The sequence below is a fragment of the Gracilinanus agilis genome, chromosome 3 (assembly GCF_016433145.1).
Source record: "Gracilinanus agilis isolate LMUSP501 chromosome 3, AgileGrace, whole genome shotgun sequence".
NCBI classification, from domain to species: domain Eukaryota; kingdom Metazoa; phylum Chordata; class Mammalia; order Didelphimorphia; family Didelphidae; genus Gracilinanus; species Gracilinanus agilis.
Genome location: NC_058132.1, coordinates 669553902 through 669580096, shown reverse-complemented (window position 1 = coordinate 669580096; position 26195 = coordinate 669553902). Strand labels below are relative to the sequence as shown.

The window sequence follows — 26195 nt, the reverse complement described above, 5'->3', positions numbered from 1 at the left end:
GAGAGAGAGAGAAAGAGAGAGTGAGAGAGAGAGAAAGAGAGAGAGAGAGAGAGAGAGAGAGAGAGAGAGAGAGAGAGAGAGAGAGAGAGAGCCAAAGAGAGAGTCAAAGAGAGGGAAGGAGAGAGAAGGGCCCCAGGGGCATGGGGCATTGATGAGATGGGAGTTTCAGAGCTGAAATGATGTTGTAGAAAGAAGTTCAAGGGACATGAGAAAGAGATCTAGAGTCATGGAGCCAGAGAGAGAAATGATTTTTACCCATGTACTATGGCTTTGTAGCATAGCTTTAAATCAAAACAGCTGAGGATAAATGTAATAGTGAATAGGAAAAAATCCTGAGACCTCCAAAAGCAAGGTGCCAGTGATGTATTACATGGTTTCTTTTAACCTGAGAAGCCTTGCTTTAGAGCTGTTCCTATTGACTTCCATTTATCCTCCCAATATTCCATATAGAGTCACTGTTAATCTGACTGGTGCTCCTGGGACAGGGGAACAAACTTGAGAATAGGTCATTGGACGAATGGTCTAAAACCAGAACCTTGGCCAGGGATGAGGCTAGATCTGGGACCTTGGTCTTCAGATGGCTGGTCCATATCATAAGAGAAGCCCAGCGCTTAGTAAAAGATTGTACACAGTACATGCTTATGAAATGTTTGTTGAATAATCAACCATCTGGCTGCTGGATTAAGCAAGTCTCTTCATGTGACTGGCCTTTAATTTCATATCTGAACATGTCTATGATTTCACAGAGAACTCCTGGTGTGAGAGCTCCCTCTCCCCAAAAGAAAAAACCTATCCTTGACAATGTAGTAAGTCCTGGAACAGAGGGTTTTTCCATTTTTTTGTCATGAACCCTTTTGGTGGTCTAGTGAAACCTCTGAACCCCTTCTTGGCATCATGTTTTTAACTGTATAAAATAGAATTCATAGCATTATGAATACAATGTGATATGATATGGAATGGTATGTGTGATATGGTATGATATAATATAATATGGTATAATATAATATAATGTAATATAATATAATGTGGTATGATATAATGTAATGTAATGTAATAATTTATGTAATATAATGTAATATATAATATCATATAAAAATTTGTGGCCCTTGCATAAGAATCTCTGCCTGAGGAGTAACCTGAGGTTAAGTGACTTACCCAGGGTCACACAACTCTTCAGGGTCAGAGGCCAGGTCTTGGTAACTCTAAGCCTGAACTCTAGCCACTGTGCACATGCCTCTAAAGTTTATAGGGTTTTGACCAGTTGGTTGTTTCATTTTGTTTTGCTCTGCATTTTTTTGCTTCCAATTTCACAAATGTATCAGGTCAAGAGAAAGAAGAAAAAGAAGGAGGTAGGAGGGGAGAAGGAGCCTGTAAAGATCCTGAATATTAACACAGACCATCTAGTTTAATACTAATTTGTGGGACCATAAATTTGTTTAAGAATTTCTTAGATATTTTGTTGTCAATGGTTCTTCCCAATTCAAAATATTTCTGAATTTGAAAAATTTTGAACTTTCTAGGAAAAAACTTTTTTTTCGAATTATAATAATAATTTTCCCAGTATGTTTTCTGAAATTTTAAATTTCAATTTCAATTCACTTCACTTAACATAATTTAAAATTAAATTTTAAATTTTAAACTCCTTCCCTTCTCAGAGATGGTAAAGCAACTTGATCTGGGTTATACATGTATTATCATGCAAAAAAATACTTCCATATAGGTCACTGTAGTAAGAGAATGCTCATATAAAGCCAAAACTTCCATATAAAACCATAAATAAAATAATGTGAAAGATAGTTTGCTTTGATTCAAATCTGACTCCAATAGTTCTTTCTCTGGAGGTAGACAGCATTCTTTGTGCTTTGTGCTTAAGTACTATACATACTATTTTGAATAGGTGGCAATTAAGATGATCTGGGTTGGGCATTCTGCTATAAAACAATATATACCCAGAATGCTCTATAAAAAAAAGAGGCTAAATAAGAAATTGGGACACATTCTTGAACCTCCTACAGTACCCTTCAAAGTGGAATGTTCAAAAGCATTTCCCAACATTTGATCATCATTAAACTGTGATATCCCTAGACCAGAAGTACTTTACCAAGTCTCTGAACTATTTTTTAATACCTTGAGAACTGTGTTTCAATATAATTGGTTTCCTTAGTAGTCCTACATATTTTATGTATTTAAAAGTATTATTTTGAGCAGGAGTCCATAAGCTTCACCAGACTGCCACAAGGGCCAGGATGCCAAAAGGGGGAAGAAGCTTTGCCCTAGAAAGAGTCTTTGGTGTGTTTAGTATCTCCCATCCTACACACACACACACACACACACACACACACACACACACACACACACACACACGCATCTGTCACTGGGAGGTTTTTTTTTTTCTGATTTTACCTTAGTAGCCATTGTGATCTTCAATCTTCTTTCCTTTAAGTATTTAAATATTTCCTCAATCCCTGTAAGCAACACTTCTGGTGGAGGGGCTTCCATGGGATTTCCTTCTAGATTGAGAACCTGGAGGTTTTGTAGTTCATCCATTTTTAATGGAAGGGCAGTCAGCTGGTTGTTCTCCAGAAGCAATGTTTTCAAACCTAAAATAAAAGAGATTTTTAAAAAGAGAGGGTTTACTTTCGGCAAAACCAAATGGCTTTTAGGAATCACTTAAAATATCACTTTCTTCTGCTTACATGAACTGATGCAAAGTGAAGCGAACAGAACCAGAAGCACACTGTCTGCAATAACAGCACTAACTGGAAACGACTTAGCTATTCTCAGCAATACAGTGATCCAAGACAATCCCAAAGACAAATGATGAAAATGCCATCTGCCTGAGGAAGCCCGAATGCAGACCCCAATATATGATATTTCACTTCTTTTTTTGTTGTTCAAGATCTCTTCCACATAATGACTAATACGGGGAAATGTTGTACACGATTGCACGTGTAAAATCAATAGCAGATTGCTTACTGGCTCAGGGAAGTGGAGAGAGCCTTTCTTCTTTGTTCATTCTAGTGAACGTTTCTAGGATCAGGATAAATAAGGGCAAGCAATTAAGAAAATGGAATATGCAAAGATATCTGGGTCAAGTCCTAGTCTCTCCATCTCTAAAAAGGAGACAAGCAAAATGCTTTGAGGATAAACTTATCAATTACTTGAGTGGAACTGAGCATCCAGAAGGATTCATTTCCTTTTATTTCCTGTGGGTGACTAGTTTGTAAGATTTGGAGTAGAAACCATGGTACAATTAATGTAAATACAGAGACTTGAATTTTGTCATAGACTGATTAATCAAAGGTGTTTAAGCTGTGGGACCGAGCCCTTAATCAATTCAAGGAAGAGTGAAGTGCTTTGGTCTTTGGATAAAAGTAGATGACACAACATCGGAATTAATTTTTTGATTGGCTGAAGAGAATTCACCCTATGGGGTTATGTGTAATACAACTAGCCCAATCAGAAGTTCAAAAGCCAGCAGGGAAATGGTTGAGCCTGGAGAACTTCCAGACCAGCCAGAAGCAAGGTGGAAGAGGACTGGAGGAAGGGGAGCAAGCCTTTAGACTCCTCCCCACATATACAGGTGACCAGGTGAAGATGCAGGATTCACAAAATCAGTGGCAAAGGCCTCTGGTATCAGGAACTGAGACACAATGAGGGTAATCTAGCCATGCTGAATCTTCAGTATCTCAGTAGGTGGCACCATAAAGTACAGATTAGAGTTAGGAAGATTCACCTTCCCAAGTTCAAATTCAGCCTCAGACACTTAGCAGGAAGATGACCCTGGACAAGTCACTTCACCCTGTTTGCCTCAATTTCCTCATCTGTAAAATGAGCTGGAGAAGGAAATAGCAAACTGCTTCAGGATCTTGGCCAAGAAAACTCCAAATGGGGCCATGAAGAGTTAAACACAACCAAAAAGAATTGACAACAAATAGTGAAATGTAGAAGGAAGACTTCACTGCCTTTGACACATAGGCCTGGATAAATTATCTAATCTCTCCGAGCTCCCTAATTGCTGAGAAAGTGCCATGGCCCCACATTAGGAGAAGTCAGGTCCTCCCTAGCAGTTCCCTAGACCAATGAAATCACAGGTTTGGTCCAAAAAGGAATGAGGAGAGAGGGAGGAAGATTTATCACCTGATATTTGACATATAGAGTCTGGAAGCTCCTTAAGATGATTGTTGTGACAATCCAAAATCTCTAAGGTTTTGATTGAACCCAATGAATCAGGCAGACTCTCCAGGCTATTGTTCTCTAAATACAGCTCTTTCAGATTCTGAAATAAAATAAAACTTCAGTGTAAGAATTCTCACCTTGAAAGATGAATAAATAGACTCATTTGCAAGTGTCTGCTGTCTAATATATTCTGATGAAAGAAAAAAACACATTAGATTTGTCTTCTGCCTTTATCAGTGCCTGGATCATCTTTTTTTTCTGATCATACATTTATTTCTTGGATGATATATGATATATTATGCTGCTTTTACTATGTAACTTGTTATGTCTTGCAAAATCCCTGCCCCTCTCCACTGGCCTCTGGGAGATCATAAATATCAATTCTTTGAAGAATGTATTGTTCCAAGACTTGGTCACATAATAACACAGCTGTTAAGCAAGACAACCCTATGTTTCAGAGAGAAGGTTGGTGTCATTAAAAGAATGTTGCAATTTCTCAAAGACTATCTAGCCCCCTCTAGGTTTTTGGCTCAATTCTGGGTCCAGATCACTATATATGTGTAGTATCTGTCATAGATAGACAGACAGAGATGGATAGACAGACAGAGAGGAAGAGAGAGAAAGAGAGAGGTAGATGGATAGATGGATGGATGGATGGATGGATGGATACATTGATCAATATATATCCATATATTATGTCATACACATATGCATATATTTGTGTGTGTACATGCGTAGATATTTAGATATACATGGAGGAGTCATATATGTTGTCCAACCAACCGAATACAGTAACTTCTGAACACTAGACATTCTTCATCCATTTGATTTTTCCTATATAGATAGTTAAGTCAAAATCTCTCCATTGATAATGTATATCATTCCTCAGTCTCTCTGATGTTTCATGGTTTGATGAAAACAGTAACCGAACCCTCAAAAAGAAGCATATGGCAACCCTTTTCATCTTTTTTCTCTAAGGAACCCCTCTTTGAAGTGAATTTAGTGCTCAGCATTCTCTGTGACAGTGGTGAACAACTCTGGCCAGCAACATTCCCTTGTTTTGTCCCTTGTTTGATATGAATAATCAGAGGATAGTAGAATAAAGTTTTATCTCTATTATAGCTTTTCAAAGACTCATGTATAACTTTGATATATGTGTATATATATTCATAGGTGTGTGTCTACATGTGTGTGCATAGTATACATGTATGAGTAATATATATATACATGAAACATGTGTATGATGTATATATGGAAGACCCTTTGGTAGAAGAAAGTCTTTAAGGTAACATTTTGCTCAAATGAAACATGGTGGTTTTTTTCTTAAATAGTCAACAATCGCATACATTGGGAGCTTTTAATCTCTACCCTTTTCAGTCAGTTGTGTGATGGTAACAAATGTGGTCTACTATATCATTTACGAAAATCTATTGGCTCCTTTCTAATATGAGTCCTTAATTCTATGATTATAAAAAAAATTATAGATAAGAAAGTAGACACACATTATTTATTAATCATTGATGTTCTCTTGGTTGCCTTTTTGGTAACAATAAAGTCTAAGATTTTTTTCTTTATCTTTAATATCTTCCCTAAATTCCCTCAAAATTGAGTCCTTTCTAGTATGACCTCTTCAGAATATACTCAGTCTAGGAGTTACCTGCTTTTAATATCTCTGATCTTCTTCAGTGCTATTTGTTTCCTCAAAGAGTATATCTCAGAGTGGGATTTTACAAGTGTAGTTGGTGGCTCTCTGATCCTCAATGGTGAGAAGAAATGATCATAAACATATTTGCTAAACTTTTCCTCTATCTGGTCTTAGTTATCCTCCTATTTTTTTCCTTAAATGTCCTTGGGTTGACCTTACGAAGTTGGATCTTTTGTCAGTCTATCTTTGTACTTTTCCCCCATTAATTCCTATCTTCTGCTGTTTCTCACTCTTTCATAAGTCAATACTGTTCATAATCTTCAACTATGCTTCCCTATAAAATTTTAGTCATTAATCTATATTAGAGGCAGTTAGGTAGTACTGTGGAGAGAGCCTGGAGCCTGAAGTCAAGAAGATTTGAGCTTAAATGTGATCTAAAGCACTTACTAGCTGTATGACTGTGGGTCAAGTCACTTAGCCTCTGTTTGCCTCAGCATCCTAACCTGTAAAATGGAGATAATAATGTCACCTATGTAGCAGGGTTGTTGTTACAATCAAATGACATACAATTTGTAAAGCACTTTGCATAGGAACTCCCTACTTCTCTATTTGCAAGGGTGTGCCTCTTTTAGACTTCAGCAAATTTGAAGGTCATAAGAGGCAAATTATAGAGAAATAATAGGGAAAACTAAGTCATATATGGCTATATTTTTACCTTGTAGAGATTTAACTTCTTTCAAATTTGGAGGGGATCATTTTACATATTAAAAAGACAGACAGAATCTTCATATCTTTCCCCCACCAACTGCACTGAGAGCCACTGTAAGAATCCTGCTGACTTGGATCCCAGGGTGAAGGCTGCAACTGTGGCAGAATACCTTGATAACAGGGAAGGAAGCCCAGTTCCCTTTATATTCCACACCTTCACCTACACCTTCAGCTTCTGCTGCCAGCTGGGGAAGATCTGACTTCAGGGCTCATTAATACTCCATCATCCTAATCTAGTCAATCAGCAGAGCAAGGAAGAAGCCCCTTCAGGACAGAATAGCCATAGATACCCAAAGATCCAGTAAATAATTAGAGGAGCAAGATTATAGCTAATGACAGGGGGGCAAAGGAGGAAAAAATATGGATAAAAAACAGAAAAAGAAAAAAAATTACAATCTACAGCTTCTATCCAGATAATGAACAAAGAGCAAATGGACGAGAGGAGGACCAAGGAACACCAAGCAAAAACACAGAAACTCCAGCAAACTGGACACAGGCTTTAGAAGAACTCAAAACACAATTCAAATTAAGAGAGGCTGAAGACAATTGAGGAAAGAACTTAAAAAGCAAAATAAATCATCTGTAAACAGAGGCACATGAACTAAAACAAGAAAATAGCATTTTGAAAGCCAGAATTGACAAGCTTGAAAATGAGGCAAAGAAAATGAAAGATGACCTACAAAGAAAAACAGACCAGAAGGAGAAGAATGACCAAAAAGCCAAGGATGCAATTCAGTCTTTAAAAATTAGAATCCAATAACTAGAAGCAAATGACTTCACAAGACAGCAAGAGTCTATAAAATAAAATAAAAACAATGGAAAATTTGAGGAAAATATGAAACGCCTCATTGATAAAATATGAAACACCTTATTGATAAAGCTACAGACATGGAAAATAGATCCAGAAAAGACAATTTAAGAATTAGTGGACTACTGGAAAATCATGACAAAAGAAAAAGCCTAGACATCATTCTGTAGGAAATTATCCAAGAAAACTGCCCCAACATTCTTGAACAAGAGGGAAAAGTGGAGATTGAAAGAATCCACAGATTGCCTCCTGCATTTAATCCCCAATTGACAATATCCAGGAATGTTATAGCCAAATTCAAAAACTACCAGACCAAGGAAAAGATACTACAAACTGCTAAGAAGTAACCATTCAGATATCATGGAACCACAGTTAGGATAACATAGGACCTGGCTACATCCACACTAAAGGACCAGAAGGCATGGAATATGATATTCCAGAAAGCAAGGGAACTGGAACTACAACCAAGAATCAATTACCCAGCAAAATTAACTATATTCTTGCAGGAGAAAGTATGGCCATTTAATAAAATAGAAGACTTCCAAGCATTTCTAAAGAAAAGACCTGACAAACAGAAAACTTGATGCCCAAACAGAGAACTCAAGAAAATCACCAAAAAGTAATTAATAAAGGGGAAAAAATTTTAGGGACTTGATAAGTTCAAATGATTTGTATTCCTATAAGAAAAAATAATATTTGTATCTCTTAAAAATTGTTATTATCATCAGGGAGCTAGAAGAAGTATACTTAGAGGGTAGAGTGACAAACTATATAGGATGATATGCCAAAAATAATAAAAAAAAACTAGAGATAATAAAGAAGATAATACTAAGATAAATGGGAAAAGAGATAAAATGGGGTAAATAAAGAAGCGCATGAGGGGAGGTGGGGAGAAGACCAACACAGTGGAAGGGTAAAAGAGGTTAGAGACAGTCTCCAAGAAAATTTTAATCATTGCAGTGGGAAGGGTCAGAAAGGTTCAAATGGAAGGAAAACCTCCAAATCCAAATTCAATCATCATCATAATCATCCTCAACATCAACATCATCATCAACATCAACAACATCTTCAATGCCATCATCATCAACACCACCACCACCAGCAGCAGCATCAACAATATCATCAGCATCAGCATCAACAACATCAATAACACAATCAATATCATCACAAATGTCATCAACATCAATGTCATCATTAACATCAACATCTAACTATCCATCTTTTCCTGGTCCAGGAAAGATTTTTGCTGGGTGGCCTAGCCTAATAACATACTATTCAGAGTATTAAATGAGAGCCAAGACTTAAACTCTAGGCTTGAGTGCCACTATGTGTCCTTTGGGAGTAAAAAGAAAGTCTTCTTTTTCTTAGACTCAATTTCTTCATTTATGTATGAGTGAAGCTTACCTGGGCTCTGCATTAAGTTAATTAATTAGATCAAAGAATAAACCAGGTGTGAACAAGAAAAAAAATTTCTGTAACATGGTAGCAAAGTTCAGAAAATTAAAGCTCCTGGTATAGCTTGGCACCTTAAGCCCCTGCATGACTAGGGCACTTTGTTCCTTCTCAGGTTGGAGATATTGACTGGGTCAGCACCTTTTCATTTCTACAGCTAGGAGCTCCTTGCCAATGTAGTTTATGCTTAACATGTTCAAATAACACATTGATTCAATGCAAAGAACACTTAATTAAAATAGAATAAAATATTAAATAACAAGGGAAAAGAAAAAACAAATTTAGGACTGAGTACAAAAAAATTAAAATTAAAAAAGAGATCATTTTGAACAGGCTCATTTATGGCTACCATAAGTGATGATGATCTCTCATTGAAAGCATTCCATCCCCAATCAGGAAGAATGGCCAAAAGGAAAGTTCAGAAACCTCTGATTTATTGCTTCCTCTTTTGGAGGTGACCAGCCCCAGATCTGAGGTCCTGAGAGAACAGAATTAGAGAGGCTTTTTTATCCTTCCTATGAAGTCTCTGCTCTTTCTGGAAGAGGAGAACAATAACACAACCAAGGGATTCAGCTGAGCCTGAAGCTACAAGATGCTGAAGTCTTCAGCTGACCCTCAGGGAACAAGTTTGTGGAATCTGACAAATTATGGCAAAGATGGAATTGCCTAGAATAGAAATTCCAGCTGAGCAGCCTGCCAAGCAGAAATGCCCTGCTCTGTAAAGCAAACCCATCCTAGGAGTAAAATAACCTATCCAACAGAGACATTCTTCTCTGAAAGGAGCAAACCCAGTCAAGGAAACCTATCTAAAACAGACATCATTCCCAAGGGCAAATATTATATGGCCTTTCTGAAGAGAAGAAGTATATTGAGGCTCTGCATTTCCAGAATTGTGATCTGTTTTTGCAACAGGTGCTCTTTACAAATATGCCTCACTCCTATTATATTTGAAGTTTGTGTCACTCTCTTCTCTCATACGTGGAATGTGGACTTTAAGTTTGTAGGGTGAATGCTTTGTAATGACTGTTCTTGCTGTGCCATTTAAGTAAATGCCTTTGCTAAGAGCCATTTGAGAAAACTAACTAATCATTAATGGGAAACATAGGTGGGGGCTCATGAGCCATAGTTTTAGAAAAATGGAGGCAAAAGATGCATATCTGAACCCCAGAGGACTCAAACCTTTCAGGACTCAATCTGTGAATGTAAGTACAAATTGTGGGAGTAGAAGAGAGGGGGTGCTATAAATTCTAACTTGAGTATTGTCCTTGGCTGACACGCCTCTCCATTTGGCAAGAAATAAATATGTATAATTGATCAAAATAAATTCCCATATTTTCCATGTCCAAACATGTATATCTCATTCTGCTTCTTGAATTTATCCTTTCTCCATCCAGAGATAGATAATATATTTCACCATCAGTTTTCTGAATAAGACTCTTATTTGGTCTCTTCTTTAGGATAACTATTTTATTTTTTTAAACTATTTTGTTTTTTAAAATCCTTAACTTCTTAGAATCTATATTATATATTAGCAGTAAGGACTAGTATGGTAACTATTTTATACCAGTCAAATTTCCATACAAAAGTATTGTAATCAGCATTGATGTCCAAATAACGTATTTAGTATTTGGAAGCATGAATAATTTAACTATTTGGGTTTGAAGTTGTATATAGTTTTCTCATTTTTATTCTTTCATCAAGTTTTGAACTAACTTTTATCTTTGATCTAACAAGTAAGTAGCCCCACTGTACATGGGTGGGTGACTTAGGAATTACTCCTACCTCAATTGTTTGTTATTTATTAAAATATAATGATTTCTTTTCTTGTGATGTTACTTTGTGTTCACCATATCCATCCTCCCCCCATAATTTTTCTCAAAAGAAAGTATTCCCTTTTATCTTAGCACCATCTTGTCGATTTTCACACTACAATGAGAACCAAGTGGAAGAGATAGCAAAGATCCAGGCTGAAGTGTAAGAGGAGAAAGATGAGACAGAGGTCCAAGGAGCCTGACTGCCCTGACATCAGAATAGCAGGGATATGGAATAACAGACTCTGAGGGACACTTGGCTGAAGTCTTTGGAGATGGTGCCCCTTTTTAGGACGGTATCAAACTTCCCAAATTACCCAGAATTCTCATTTGGGTCTCCTGATACGGAACTCTTCCCACCATTCTAATCATCCTTGACACACAGGATATTCCATCTCTAAAAGTAGGGTCTGAAATCCCTTGCCCATGATCTGGGAAATGGTTGAACAATTTGTAGTCTATAATTGTAATGGAAAACTATTGTAGGGGGCAGTTGGGTAGCTCAGTGGAGTGAGAGTCAGGCCTAGAGACAGGAGGTCCTGGGTTCAAACCCGGCCTCAGCCACTTCCCAGCTGTGTGACCCTGGGCAAGTCACTTGACCCCCATTGCCCACCCTTACCACTCTTCCACCTATGAGACCATACACCGAAGTACAAGGGTTTAAAAAAAAAAAAAGAATAATATTAAAAAAAAAAAACTATTGTGCCAAAAGAAATGATGAGCAGGGTGATCTCAGAAAAACTTGGAAAGACTTACATGAACCAATGTGAAATGAAGTGAGCAGAACCAGATCATTGTAAATAGTAACAGCAATATGTACAGTGAACAACTGTGAAAGACTAAGCTATTCTCAACAATATAATGATCTAAAACAGGGGTCAACAACCTTTTTGGCCGTAAGAAACATAAACGCCACATTTTTTAAAATGTAATTTCGTGAGAGCCGTCTAGTGCTCACAGTGCCGCTCCTGTAACAGCGCCTGAAAAAAAAAAGGACTTTATGGCTCCTGCAGAAAGAGCTAGATATGGCTTGAGAGCCATACGTCGCCAACTCCTGATCTAAAACAATCCCAAAGGACTCATGAAAAATGTCATCTGCCTCTAAAGAAAGAACTGATGGAGTCTGAATCTAGACTGAAACATATCATATTTTACTTTCTTCATTTTTTTTCTTTTTAATTTGAGTTTTCTTCCACAAAGGGCTAATATGGAAAAGTGTTTTATGTGATAGCACATGTAAAATCTATATCAGATTGCTTACTGTCTCAGGGAGGAAAAGAAGGAGGGGAAGAATTTTGGATTCAAATTTTTTTTAAAGAATGTTCATTGTTTTTACATATAATTGGGAGGAAAACATTTTTTTAAAAACCTGCATCACTGAAATAAACTCAGTTATGTGCTGTGGAGCCTCTTGACACAACATTGATTTTCTGTTTGAATAAAAACCTCTATATAATAAGCCATCTCTTTTATATAATAATCTATTTTTATGTAATAAACCATCTCTCCTTTTTGAGGGGTAGGAAAAAAGAGTGTTCATGACGTAAGGCTTTTATGTGGTCAATCTATAAGTTTTGAACTGTATTTTTCTCTTTCTCACCTATATGCTCACTTTGGCACTGAAGACATTATGGATTTATTCCATAATAAATATTCCATAATAAACAGACACTGATTTAATTTGGAAATGTTCCTCAGATTCCTCATGAAATTTCTCTACCTCTCCATCCTCTACCATGGCAGTTAGCCAAAGAGTACCAATTATTTTCATGAGGATCTTTTTGCAAATTCTCATGCACCTAGAGTCAGGAGGTCCTGAGTTCAAATATGATTTCAGACACTTCCTAGCCTGGACCTAGTTTGGATCTTGGACAAATCACCTAACCCATACTGCCTAGCCTTTACCACTCTCCTGCCTTGGTACCAAATACATTATTGATTCTTTTTTTTTTTTTAAACCCTTACACCTTCTGTCTTAGAATCAATATTGTTTATTGGCTCCAAGGCAGAAGAGTGGTAAGAGTAGGCAATGGGGTCAAGTGACTTGACCTGGGTCACACAGCTGAGAAGTATCTGAGGCCAGACTTGAACCTAGGACCTCCCATCTCTAGGCTTGACTCTCAATCCACTGAGCTACCCAGCTGCCCCCTATATTATTGATTCTAAGACAGAAGGTAAAGATTTTAAAAAATTTCTAATGAGCACTTGAATAAATAACAAACAAGTGTCGCTTAGTAAGAGGCTCTATTACAAGTCTCTCTATATAATATATAAGTGAAGTAGAATTAAGTTGGGCTATACATATTTGTACAAAATGTCCCCATCAATTCCTTCTCAGTCTCAGGCTTCTAGGGCTGATCTATTTGGCTAACTGCTTCAGATCTCCAGGTTATATTGCTCACACCGAAGCAGCCTACATGAAGAAACAATGGATGCAAATTTGGCTAGACAAACATGAGACATCACCACATTATATATTATATGATGACATGAAATTTTGGTATTATAACCGATATTATATATTCACTGAACAATGAAAGAATGAAAAGTTTGCATCTTTCCCAAATGGAGATAATAATAGTACCTACCTCCCAGGATGGTTGTGAGGATCAAATGAGATCATCTTTATAAAGTACTTAGAGTAGGTGCTATACAAATGCTAGCTATCATTATTACTTATTATCATTATTAGGGTTTATCCATCTCTTTCATCTCAAAGACAACCAACAACACAGCAGGAGAGGGGCAGAGAAGTCTCAGTGTTTCACAGCAAATGAACAAATGAAAGAACAAGCCAATGAATGGTGGTACTAGAAATAGATCCAAAGAGCAGTTAGGTAGCTTAGTGGGTAAGCATGTCAGACCTAGAGACTGGGAGGTCCTGGGTTCAAATCTGGCCTCAGATACTTCCTAGCTGTGGGACTCTGGGCAACTCACTTAACCCCAATTGCCCTTACCGATCTTCTGCCTTGGAACCAATGCTTAGTACCAATTCTAAGACAAAAGTAAGGGTTTAAATTTTTAAGGAGAAAAAGAAATGGATCCATGAACACTTAGCTTAGGAGAAAACATATCACTCCATTTGATCATCATTCTTTATTTCAAAAATCAGTTAGTCTAGCAGGTTCTTGCCCCAACATTTCTTTTGAATTTCAATCAGGAACTCTTATAGGAATTGAAGACTTCCTTATTTCCCCGAGTTCTCTCCTAGGTCTTATTGTGGCAAGTCCCTGAAATTGGTTTTAGGGATATTGATTGACAAATAGGGATTTAACAAGAATTAACAGCGCTTTTCTTACTCAAAATCAAATGGTTGGTTTGGACCAGGGTTCTAGAGTTGGCACCAAGAAAATGGAGTGGGAAGGACAAATTTAATCTGGTCCTGAGAGACCTCTACTTCTTTGTTTGGGTTGCCAGCCTGGGTGTGGCTATACCTTCTAAGAACTTTATCTCTCCTTTCCCAGCCCCTGAAGAGAACTGGAGATGGCCTTGAAAGACTGAGGAGCTAAGTGTTTGTGTTTAGTACCAGCAGATGGTAGCAGAGAACAGCCCAGCAATCATGGGACTAGTAGAGATGCTGAACAGAAATGAAAAGATGAGGGAAAGCGATGCTGTGGACAGTCTAGCCAACCTGAGGTCCAGTGGGAAATGTAGACATGGCAACTGGAGATACCTGACAGAAAGCAGAAAGATGACAGCACTGGGAGAACTAAGCAGCTCTGCAAAGGGGGTTATAAATTGCCTCAGCATGGATATTTTCTAGCCACACGTTTCTCTGTGTGTGCCCTGGTCACACACAGGCCCCTTCATGTATGTGCCCTGGTCACATGTGTTCTCTGTGTATATGCATCTCACTGCTGAGGGAGGGCAGAGTAATCTTTTGGAGACTGTACCAAGTAAAGGCATGAAAGAGCATTCTATGGTCGCTTAATTTATTAAGTTGGAATTTAGACAATAACATCGTAAAAATAAGCAACTTTGAAAGACTTAAGAATTCTGATCCATTCCATGTCCACCCATCGTTCCAGAGTCACAGTGATGAAGGGTGCTTCCTACCTCCTGATGGAAAGGTGATGGGTTCAATGGAATCATCATTTGGAATTCGGAATTCCAATCATTCAAAAGAATTCAAGATGCAAAATGAAACCTCTATTTCTGGATATTGCCAATATAGGAATTTATTTTACTTGATTACATTTACTTGTTAGGTGGGTTTTGTATTTTTTTCAGCTGAGGAGAATAGGAAGGAGAGAAAATAAATGCCTTTTAATGGAAAAAATAACTATTTTTTAAAATTGGAAATTGAGGGGCTGCCCATCAATTGGGGAACAGCTGAATAAGTTGTGGCATATGTTTGTGATAGAATACTACTGCTCTGTAAGAAACAACAGGCAACATAATTTTTTTTCATGAGAAAGACCTGCATCAAAATGAAACAAGCAGAAGCATGAGAACATTATATACAGCAAAAGAAATATTGTTTGAAAAACAATGTGGGTATATTCAGCTCCAGAAAAAAAAAACACCTGATAAAACCGAAACATAACAAGACACAGTTTTTGATATATAAATACATATGTGCATATATTAAAAATAAATATTGTTTAAGGAAATGGTCTGTATAAGCCTGACAGGGCCCAAAGATGGACCAAGATCCAAAAGGATCTAGGATGAGTCTCACAATCAGCCGCCAGTTGTCTCAGGATCAGCACAGGAACTCAGCAGATGTCAAACAGCCACAGGAAAGCAGGATAATGGAGCAGCAGATAGGATGGGAAGATAAGGCAGTAAGAAAGCCACAGGGAAATAGCCAATCTCTTTAGGTCCAACCCAGAGAGAAAGACCACAGGCCAACGCCCGACTCTCTCAGCAACAGCTCCTCTCTCCCCTACAGAATTCCAGAATCCTGCACTCTGTTGGCCCATGATTCTGCCCTTTGCAAACTTAATTTTTCTTATAACAACCAACAATTCATTAGTGTTCCAATTTTCCTACATTCTTTCCAATATTTATTATTTTCCTTTTCTGCCATATTGGCCAATCTGATAGATATGAGACAGTACCACAGGGTTGTTTTGATTTGCATTTCTCTAATCAACAGTGATTTGAAGCATTTTTTCAAATGAATATAGATACTTCTGATTTCTTCATCTGAAAACTGTTACATTCTTTCAACATTTATCACTTGGGAAATGACTTGCATCCATATATATTTTGAACCAGTTCTCTATACATTTGAGAAATGACACCCTTGTCAGAGATATTTGCCACAAAAATTTTTCCCAGTTTTTTTTTCTTTCTAATATTGGTTTCATTAGTTTTATTTGTGCAAAGCTTTTTAAATTTAAAACAATAGAAATCATCCATTTTATGTCTCATAATGCTCTCTGTCTCTTGTTTTGGTCATAAGTTGGAAGTCAGGATATTAAGGAGGAAATGTTATGATTGAGAAAACAAAGAGTACCAGCCACAGTAATTAGTAAGGGATACCAGCTGATCAATATGAATATTCCATTGTTACTATCACCATGTAACGAGAACTAAAGAAAGGTCTTCAACATTGTAGGTGGGCTCTTTGTGGAGGACCTTTGGAGAAACATGAACAAGTATTACACAGAATGAGAAGACCTGACTATGGCATCAGTTTCCAGCAATGGAAAACATGCCCAGATCAATGACATCACAGATCCATCAAGTTTTGAAGTCTACCAATAAAAAGGAGCATTTTCAGTGAATATTTCATTGTGTAAAGTTTGAACTCATACCGTTAACTTCATGATGTTTTCTGAGATAACAGTCAGTTTAGTTCCTTGGTCTTGTCCCAGATATAATTGTTCTAATGACTCAATTAGCAAGACTTCCTCTGGAAATATCATGAAATTATTTCCAGTTAGACTAAGTGCCTTTAGTTTGACAAGGTTGACCACTTCTGGAGGGACCTATAGGTATTAAAAAAAAAAAAAAAAAAAAAGCAAAGTTCTCAAAATTGTTTGAAGACATCAGAAAATCAGGTGGCACAGTGGATAGACTTCTGGACCTGGAGTCAGGAAAACATATTCTTTTGAGTTTAAATATGGCCTCAGACACTTGTCATCTTTGTAATCCTGGGCAAGTCACTTAACCTGTTTGCCTTAGTTTCCTCATCTATAAAGTGAGCTGAAGAAGGAAATGACAAGCCACTCTAGTACCTTGGCCAAGAAAACTCCAAATGGAGTCACAAAGAGTTAGATATGACTTAAGCAAATGAACAGCAACAATAAGTTATTAATCAACAGAATTTGGAAGTAATTTGGAACCATCTGGAATGAAGTCAGATTTGCAAAGTCCTTGAGATGAATGTGGCTGGAGTCGAGAATACAAAATTGTTAGTCCTGAAAATTTGCTTATGACACTGTCAGAAAGTAACCTAGAAAAGTCAATCAACCTTTCTGTGAAAATTTTGTCTCAAAAATTAAAAGATAGGGGAAACCATTCTTAATCTCCATGCAAATGTATACAATTTAACATGGTCAAATGCTTGAAGATCATGGAATGAAAGATGCTTTTAAAAAAAAGGCATCAGTGGTAGCAAGTTGGGAACCATGATGGTGTGAAATGTCAGGTATAGTCTCTGGGTGTCAGCTGGTTTTCCTTAACTGTTTTTCATTGATCCAAAAGAGGGTTAATTTGTTGATTGCAGTGGCATCTGCCTCTGGGTATGACTTTACTATAAAAAACAAAAGATATTTAATAGTACTTTTTTAAAAAGTGTAGTAGAAGGGGCAGCTAGGTGGGTCAGGGGCTTGTGTCTCAAATCGAGACAAGAGGTCTGGGTTCAGATCTGTCCTCCATCTTCCATTGGTCTCTACATTTCCATTGCTTATATTTACAATTTGATTATTATTTTCTACATTACTTTATACATTATTTACATCAATTATTTCATCTACTTCATTACTTACATTAATTATTTCCTCATTAATTTCATTATTTATATCAATTATTTCATCATTAAGTACATTATTCACATTAATTATTCCATTAATCTCATTAATTATTACATCATTTTTACATTCTTTTAATCCTGTATCATTAGCCATTTCTTTTCCACAATCATTATCTAAACTTAATTTAATCATACCATCCTTTTGACACCTTCATGCTGAGCAGCCTCTCTTTAGCAAATCAACCTTCTGGGTATTCCCTCCAGCCACTGGGAATACTTGGGCCTTGCTCTTGTCCAGATAAAATCCTGCATACTCTGCAAATCTGGAGCTTTATGGGAAACACTGCTACACACATGATTACAACAACTATTATTATTACCATTATATACATTATTATGATATCCATTATTAAATCTATTTACACTATTAAAATTTTGCCTCTCTATGCATTATTATAAATATTTCCTTGGTTTCCCCTATTTTGAACTGCATATTGTCCCCCGTTATCTACATTACCTAACCCTGTGCCCAACACAATTACATAAAAAGCACCTGGGAGAATTCTGTCTAGTTTACCTACAATTAAATTCCTGCCTTGGAGGTCTACAAGACTGTAGGGCTGCAACAGTCTTAACCTGCTGAATCTCACCTTCCTGGATCTTCTTATTAACTAGCTTCAATTACTTTCTTAGTTTTTCTATAACCTCGGTCTTATCCTCTAGTCTGTCTCTCTTATCCTGATTAGATATAAGTAGTTATTCTCTTGAGCTCATCCAAACCCATGATAAACCAATTTAGGCAATTACTCCGGCAATTACTCCTAAAATAGGTTTTTACCATAGGACAGGCATTTTTCACAAACTGCCTCTGGATGTGACTGACATTCTCATCTGAAAGCAGATCCAGGCCAAGCCATCCTTCCCCACAGTCTATAATCCGATCCAGGAAACTAGCTAGAGTCTCTCAAACTTGGGCCAAGTCAGGGTGCTTTGAGTTAGCCCTCATGGTCTCCAATATAGACTCCCTTGCCATGCCTAGTTGCCGGTAATTCTCCACAGAATTAATCTCTAGATCATTATACTCTGGCAACCATGCTGTGAGATCAGTATTTGCTCCACTATCTGTCGTTTCTCCCTTCAAGTTAAAATTTCATCCAATAATAAATCAAAGTCATGAAATGTTGGATTGTAGATTTTAATCACTTGCTCTAGTTCAGTGATTCCCGAAGTGGGCGCTACCGCCCCCTGGTGGGTACTGCAATGATACAGGAGAGCGGTGATGGCCACAGGTACATTTATCTTTCCTATTAATTGCTATTAAAATAAAAAAAAATAATTTCCAGGGGGCTAAATAATATTTTTTTCTGGAAAGGGGGTGGTAGGCCAAAAAAGTTTGAGAACCACTGCTCTAGTTCTTTGACCACTTTAATAGGCTCATCTTCAAATTTTGGAATCCTCTTTTCAATTATTCCAATTCCCCTGGGTAAAATTCTTATGTTGTCTCAGATGTATTATCCCCTTGTCTGCTGTCACATAGAACACATCTCTTAGAGGACAAAGGGTAACTGGCTTTTCCTCTAAAGCTGCAGCTTCTAGCTCTAGCTTAGTAGGAGTTTGCTGTTCTTCAGCCCCTTCAAGCTTCACTAGTCCCTGCACCTTTAAATCCTGTCATACCAGTTAACTTTCTCAGTTGTTCACAGGTAGCCTCAATTTTATCCAACTTCTCTTCCAGAGCCATAACAACATTCTTTAAATCAGCAATCCCAAAATTTAAATAACCAAAAATATTGTATCTCTTAAGCAGACACACCAAGATTTTAATCATCACATATAATAGACCACATACTATAATCCCCAATATTACATAGGATAAACCCCTTCTTATACTAGCTTAGGTATAAGGAAGCATCATTTCCACCTTCATAAAATCGTAAAATCAGTCAGGCAATGTTACAATAAAAACAGGGGATCAGGGAGAAAGAGTACCCTAGAAACATTTTTATTTTATTAATACAAGTTATTTAAGATATCAGGTGTTGTTTTCAATGTAGCAGAGCAGCTAATAGTCAATCTATTGTTTACTTCCGCTGTATTGACTACTTAGAACAAGTAGCAGTTGTTACAATGAAGCTGAGGGAAAAAACTGGTGAATGGTATCTTCCAGCACCCCACTCCCCCAAGCCAATCCTGCAGTGGAAAGATCCAATAGAATGTCCCCTTTGAATCCCTTGCTACAGAATTCTATTCAAAATGGCTACCTGCCAGTCAGAGTCCAACCTCCCAGCCAGCCATACCATTCTACAGCTCTGGCTAAGCTCAGCAGAGTAGCTCTCAGAATTCCAAGAGGCTGAGGATAACAGTTGCCCCCCAAAATTCAAAAAAACTTTGGTCTTAGCCTAGGTGGATCAGCCAAATGTATTGTGGAAGAGTCCTAGAGGGATGTTAGATGTTACAACCCACCTAGGAACTCCCCAGGGCCAGTGATGCACAAAAATCCTTGGCTTATGGAAATAAAGTTTATTTTTAAAAAAGGGAATTAAAACAATTGGTAGGTAGGACCCTAGCACTATTCAAACTAACTCCACCCAACTTCTAAGTCTCCTGCTTAAGGAGAGTCTTTGATTTCTCCTCTGGGCCCTGCTTACAGCTCCCTGTTCTATCTAAGAACCCCACTTCCAATGCTATCTGATTCTATCCTAATCTTCCCACTAGTGATTACCAAAAGAAAGGCAATTGCCTGGATCTTGCTGCACTTAACCCAAATTCCAAATGAAAAATCTTTGGATTATCTTAACCCAAGAAGAATTTTGGCAGATGGACCACTAGCAGATGATCTTTGGACTCAGAGAAAATGGCTTCCTCCAAGCAAATCCTCTACCTGGATTCCAAGGACTTCTCCACGAAACCTGACCTTCCAGGGAGAATCTCTCAGAGGAAAAACCCTCCTTCAGCTTGATGGGAATTGCAGGCAGAGAGATAAAACCTCTCTCCAGCTTGGTCAAAACCCAAGAAGGAAGTAAAGTTCAGTTATTTTCAGTTGTAGACCCACAATTCCTTTCTTACCCAGAATCTCTTCCCAGGGCTCATCTCAAAATTCCCTCCTTTCAACTAACCCTAGAAAACCAGAGCATCCCTAACTCATTCCTACACCTAGCTGTGTGACCCTGGAGGAGTCACTGAAGCCCCTTTAAGCCCTTATCACTCTTCTACCTTGGAACTAATACACAGTATTGATTCTAAGATGGAAGGTAAAAGTTGAAAAAAAAAGATGTAGTTGTATAACAGTAATAGTACTAGTAGTAGTCAATGAAAAAATACATGAATATATACATTTATATCATATATATTATATATAATAGAATGGATAGAAAAGTTACCTATCCTAGCAGAAGTGTAGAAAATTCTCTCTTGGACCAGCTGAGGAAAGGTAAGAATTTTTTTAAGGGACTTTTACTAAGAAATTACAGAAAAAAAAAAGAAAAGAAAACATCATTTAGCATAGCGTAGCCTTCTTATTCTAATTTAACTTGTAGATCTAATCACAGATTTTGGAAAGTGGCACAATCCATCAATTGATAAACATCTATTAAGCAGCTGCTATGTGCCAGGAAGACTCATGGATATTGCCTTTTCCTTGCCTTAGTCCTATCTGAGGACACGAACCCCACGCCACTCCAAAAAGCTGATACGTGTTTGATCCTTGGATGTTCCTTTCCGCTTTGTACTGGCTTGTTTACCTCCCTCCAATCCCAATACACACAAGAGGGAATAGAGAAGAAAATAGCACTCACTACTCTCCCACCCCTACCACGCAACAATAACCAGTCACAGATTAATAGCATTTCAGAGTTGGAATGGATGCTAAAGTCCATTAAGTCAAACCCAGATCTAACTGAGAATCCCTTCAGTGTGTATCCATCTTGAGTGACCATGAAAGATATCTTTGACTTCCCAATGGTGGCCTATTCTACTTTGGGACAGCTATAATTGCTATAGAGTTTTCCCTAACATCAAAACCAAATCTGGCCTGCCTATAGCTTTCACCCAGTACTCCAAGTCCTTCCATCTTTATTCTTTATTCAGTCATTTAGTCATGTCTAACTTTTTGTGATTCCATTTAGGGTTTTCTTGGCCAAGATCCTGGGGTGGTTTGCCATTTCCTTCTCTGGCTCATTTTACAACTGAGATAAACAGGGTTAAAGAACTAAAAAAGATTTGAACTCAGGTCTTCCTAACTGGTGCTTTATCCACTGCACTACCTGACCTGGCTGCTCTTCCTCCCTTTACAGAAGTGATTCCCAAAGTGGATGTCACCGCCCCCTGGTGGGTGCTGCAACAATCCAGTGAGGCGGTGATGGCCACAGGTGCATTTGGGATTTCGAATGTTTTAACTTTTTTTGTATTACATTCCATTCTGAGTTCAATAAATACTTTCATAATTTCAAAGTTCAATGTTTCTAATTACACTTTTCCTTACTATATTTTACAAAAAAGGTAGAAACATTAATACATATATCTTTCCTATTAATTGCTATTAAAATTTTTAAAAAATTAATTTCCAGGGGGCGCTAAGTAATATTTTTTTTTCTGGAAAGGGGGCTGGAGGCCAAAAAAGTTTGGAAACCATTGCTCTACAGGCAAGCAGAATAAACCTAATCCTTCCATAAAATAACCTTTCAAATACATGAAAATAGCTATTATACAACCCTGAATCTTTTCTCTTCCATGATAAACATAGCTAGTTCAATCAAGTGATAATAATACCTAGTGTTAATAGAGGGGTTTAAGGTTTGCAACGTGGTGGGCACTATCATTATCCACATTTCACAGAAGAGAAGACTGGGGCACCAAGAGATTAAATATCTTGCCCAAGGTCACAAAGCTAGTTAGTGCCTGTTGCTGGATTTGAACTGAAGGGTTCCTGACTCCTAGCTGCTTCCTCCTCACATGGCATGATGCCTAGCCTCAGATCACCATAGATGATCCGCAGTTTGTCAACATCCTCTCTAAACTATGGCACCCAGAAAGGAACAGGGTACCCTAACAGATATATTCTGACTGGAATGGAATATTCCCTCCTTAGTCTTGGCACTATGTATCTCTTGATGTTGGCCACCCAGAGCTGAATTAGCTTTGGGAGGTAGACATCTTGTTGACTCCCATTGACCTTATAATCTTCCAAATCCTCAAATCTTTCCCCAGGAGGTAAAAGTCTTGACATGGCTCCCCCATTTTTGTACTTGTTGGAGTTGATTTTTTGAACCCAACTGGGAGACCTTACATTGATTTTTATTAATTCAAGAATTATTAAATCATCAACTTGGTGCTTTTGTTTTAGTCAGCCAAAGTCTTTCTGAAACTTAACCCTGTCATCCTATGTTTAGTTACCTCAACTCTGTGTCTTCTGAGATTTGACAAGTATGCCCTGTAGGGCTAGGGCTACGTTTGAGCCAGCTCCATCCAGTTCAGATTATTCAATGTTTGAGGTACACATTAGCCTTAGAAATGAGAGATTTCTGTTTTGTCAACTGTCTAGACCAGTGATGGGCAAACTTCTTAAAGAGGGAGCCAAAGAAAGGAAATGCTCATCTGTCAGTCTGTTTCTAAGACAACTCTTTCGAAGTTTTATTGTACTGTATCCTACTCATTGTATTCATCAGATTAGGAATAATGTCTCCAGCCTGATAGAACATTTCAGGGGGCCGCATTTGGCCGGGGGCTGCAGTTTGCCCATCACTGCTCTAGACATAAAAAAGTGATAAAGATATTGATAGAGAAAATGAAGAAGACACTGAAAAGTGTATTATTCAGTACTTTTTTTTAAAGAGCTGGTTGTTAAATATTTACCAGCATACATACCCCTGATGCCATGAATGTCATTGGTTAAAAAAAAAAGTTTTTTGGCTAATCATGATGCTGCACAAACTGAAAACTTAGGAACTTTTAAATTCATTGACTGAATCAATGAAAATATTCATCTGGAAACTTTAGGATTCTGGAATACCCCCCAAAAGAAAGAGGGAAAGGTCAGGGAAACTCTGAAGCAAAAAAAAAATTTTTTTTAATTATTTTCATTATTTTAAATTGCTTCCCATGATCGGTATTTAATCAACAAGTATTTACTAGGTGCCTACTATGTGCTAGGCACTTGAGGATACAAAGTTCTTGCCCTCCAGGAGTTTATGCTCCAATAGAGCAGATAAGTACATATCCAAAAATACATCCAAAGTACATAGGATAGAATCCAGGGTGGAAAGTTACTGGCAGTTGCAGGACCAGGAAAGGCCTCCTGCAAAGGTGTCCTTTTGGCTGAAAATAGAAGGAAATCAGAGATTCTAAGAGGGAATTCTAAAAAAGGGGTGTATTCTAGCCACAGCAGGTAGCGAGTGAAAGAAAAGTACAGAGATGGGAGATCAAAGGTCATATGTGAGGAGCAGCCAGAAGGCAAGGAGAGTGTAACAAAGCCGGAAAAGGAGGATCAGACTTGGCTGTGAAATTATTTTCATTTTTAAATTTAAACAGAGAAGTTTCTATCTGATCCTAGAGGTAAGAGGGAGGACAGACCTGTGCTTTAGGAAAATCAGTTTAGGGGTTGTATAAAAAGAATAGATTGGGGTGCAGAGAGATATGGGGCAGGAGGACCAAAAGGGAGGACCCTGCAATGATCATCGCAGGCGGGGTGGTCATCGCATGAATGGGAGGTGAGAGTTGTTGTGGGAGTAGAAACAAGCTTTGGTACCTGCTTTGTGAGCATAAGGAGGCAGAGCTGAAGATGATGCTGGGATTGTGAAACTGAGTGACTAGAAGGTGGCTTGTGCCCTTGACAGAAAGTGGGAAGCTGAGAAGAGGGATCTGTTTGGGGGCAAAGATAATGAGTTTTGTTTTCGACTCAGAGGTGCCTATGGGAGATCCATTTGGAAATATCCAAGAGACAGTTTGTGATTCTGGACTGGGGGGTCAAGAGAGAAGCACGCATTAGATGCAAAGGTCTAACAGTCATTTACAAAGAGAAGATGATTGAATCCATCAGAACTTATGCAGTCACCAAGTAACAGAGCACAGAGAGAGAAGACCCAGGATAGAGCCTTTGAGAAAAATATCAGTATTAAATTCTAATTCTCATATTTGGGATTCCCAGAAATTCAATGCCTTAGTTTGGGTTTTTTTTTTAATCATTCCCCCCCTATCTTAGAATCAATACTGTGCATTGGTTTCAAGGCAGAAGAGGAGAAATAAGGGCTAGCCATCCAGCTGCCCTGCACTTATCTATTTTCTAAGTGAATATTTTCATCTAGCCATTTTCAGTTTCATTGAGGAAGCCTCATAGTCATCCAGGTAAATATATCCCAATAATGAAGCTAAAACTGAAGGATGGGAAGATGAGATATAGTGGGATGAATTTAAAGTCAAGGAGTTCAAGTTTGAATTTAGTCACGAGTCCTAGCTTAGGCCTCGGTTTCCTCCTCAGTAAAATGGATGGATGAGTCCAGATGATCTCTGCAAACCCTTTCCAGCTCTGGTTAATATGCCCATGGAAGCCCTGGGAAAGTAAGAGATCTGTACCTGGCAGATATGATTGTCATCCAGGGACAGAAGCTCCAGGTTTTTCAAAGCACAGATCTCTGAAGGGAAAAAATCAAAGAAATTCTGACTCATATCTAAGATGGTAACATTCAGCAGCCTTCTGAAGGAGCGGCGAAGGGTTTTCAGACAGGTGTTCTTCATGTACAGGAGATGAAGCATCGTCCACTTGCAGATGAGCCTGGGCACCTTCTCCATGCAGTTCCCAGAAAGGCCCAGCTCCTTTATTTCCGTCAGTTCTTTGAGGGTGGAGGGCAGATTGTGCAGGTAGTTATTGGAAACATCCAGGACTATGAGCTTGTTACAGCTCCCCAGAGAATCAGGGAGGACCGTTACGACATTAGAGCCAATGAAAAATTTCTCCAATTTTGTCAGGCTGCTGATCTCGTCCGGAATGACGGGGATTCGGTTCTGCTCCAGGTCTATGATCTCCAAGTTGTAAAGGGCGCACAACTCCTGGGGGAAGGCTTCAAATTGGTTATCCTGCAGGTAGATCTCTTTCAGTTTGGTCTGGTTTACAATTTCTTTGGGCAGATCCTTCAGCTTGTTGTGAGACAGGCCCAGCAGCTCCAGATGATGCAGACATTTACAGATCTGAATGGGGAATTTCTCCAGTTGGATTTTATAAAGTCGGAGGTACCGAAGGGCCCGCAGTTGGGCAATGATGGGCAAAGTGGTGGGAACCAGGGGATTGTTGCTGAAGTCCAGACTTTGAAGATTTGACAATTCTCCGAGGTCTCTGCAAATAAGTTTCATGTCGTTGTTGTTCAGATAGAGAATCTTCAGGTTGGTGAGATTGTGGATTTCTCTGGAGATGCCCTCAAGCACATTGTTTTCTAAGTGTAATTCTTCAAGCTCCCAAAGTTTCAAGATGCTAGATGGGATAAAGGTGAGGTTTTGATTGGAAGCATCCAGGAAATATTTTTTGTCACCAACTCGTTCTGGTGGGGCTTCTGGTTGGGGCTTGGCTAGAGAAGAACCTTTTTGCTTCCCTGACAGAAGTTTCAAAACATGGTCTGCAAACAT

At 38.2% G+C, this 26195-nt stretch overlaps 1 protein-coding gene across 1 annotated transcript in view; it reads right to left on the bottom strand.

The window, feature by feature from the left end:
• The window catches only part of LRRIQ4 (leucine rich repeats and IQ motif containing 4), a 28103-nt gene extending 1908 nt beyond the window's left edge, over nucleotides 1–26195 (bottom strand). Inside the window, exons 1-4 of the mRNA XM_044667725.1 lie at nucleotides 25152–26195; nucleotides 16429–16602; nucleotides 4141–4279; nucleotides 2404–2600 (exon numbers count right to left, since the gene is read on the bottom strand). Of these exons, the coding sequence (XP_044523660.1) occupies nucleotides 2404–2600; nucleotides 4141–4279; nucleotides 16429–16602; nucleotides 25152–26195 (1554 nt within the window). The remainder of the gene's footprint in view (nucleotides 1–2403; nucleotides 2601–4140; nucleotides 4280–16428; nucleotides 16603–25151) is intronic.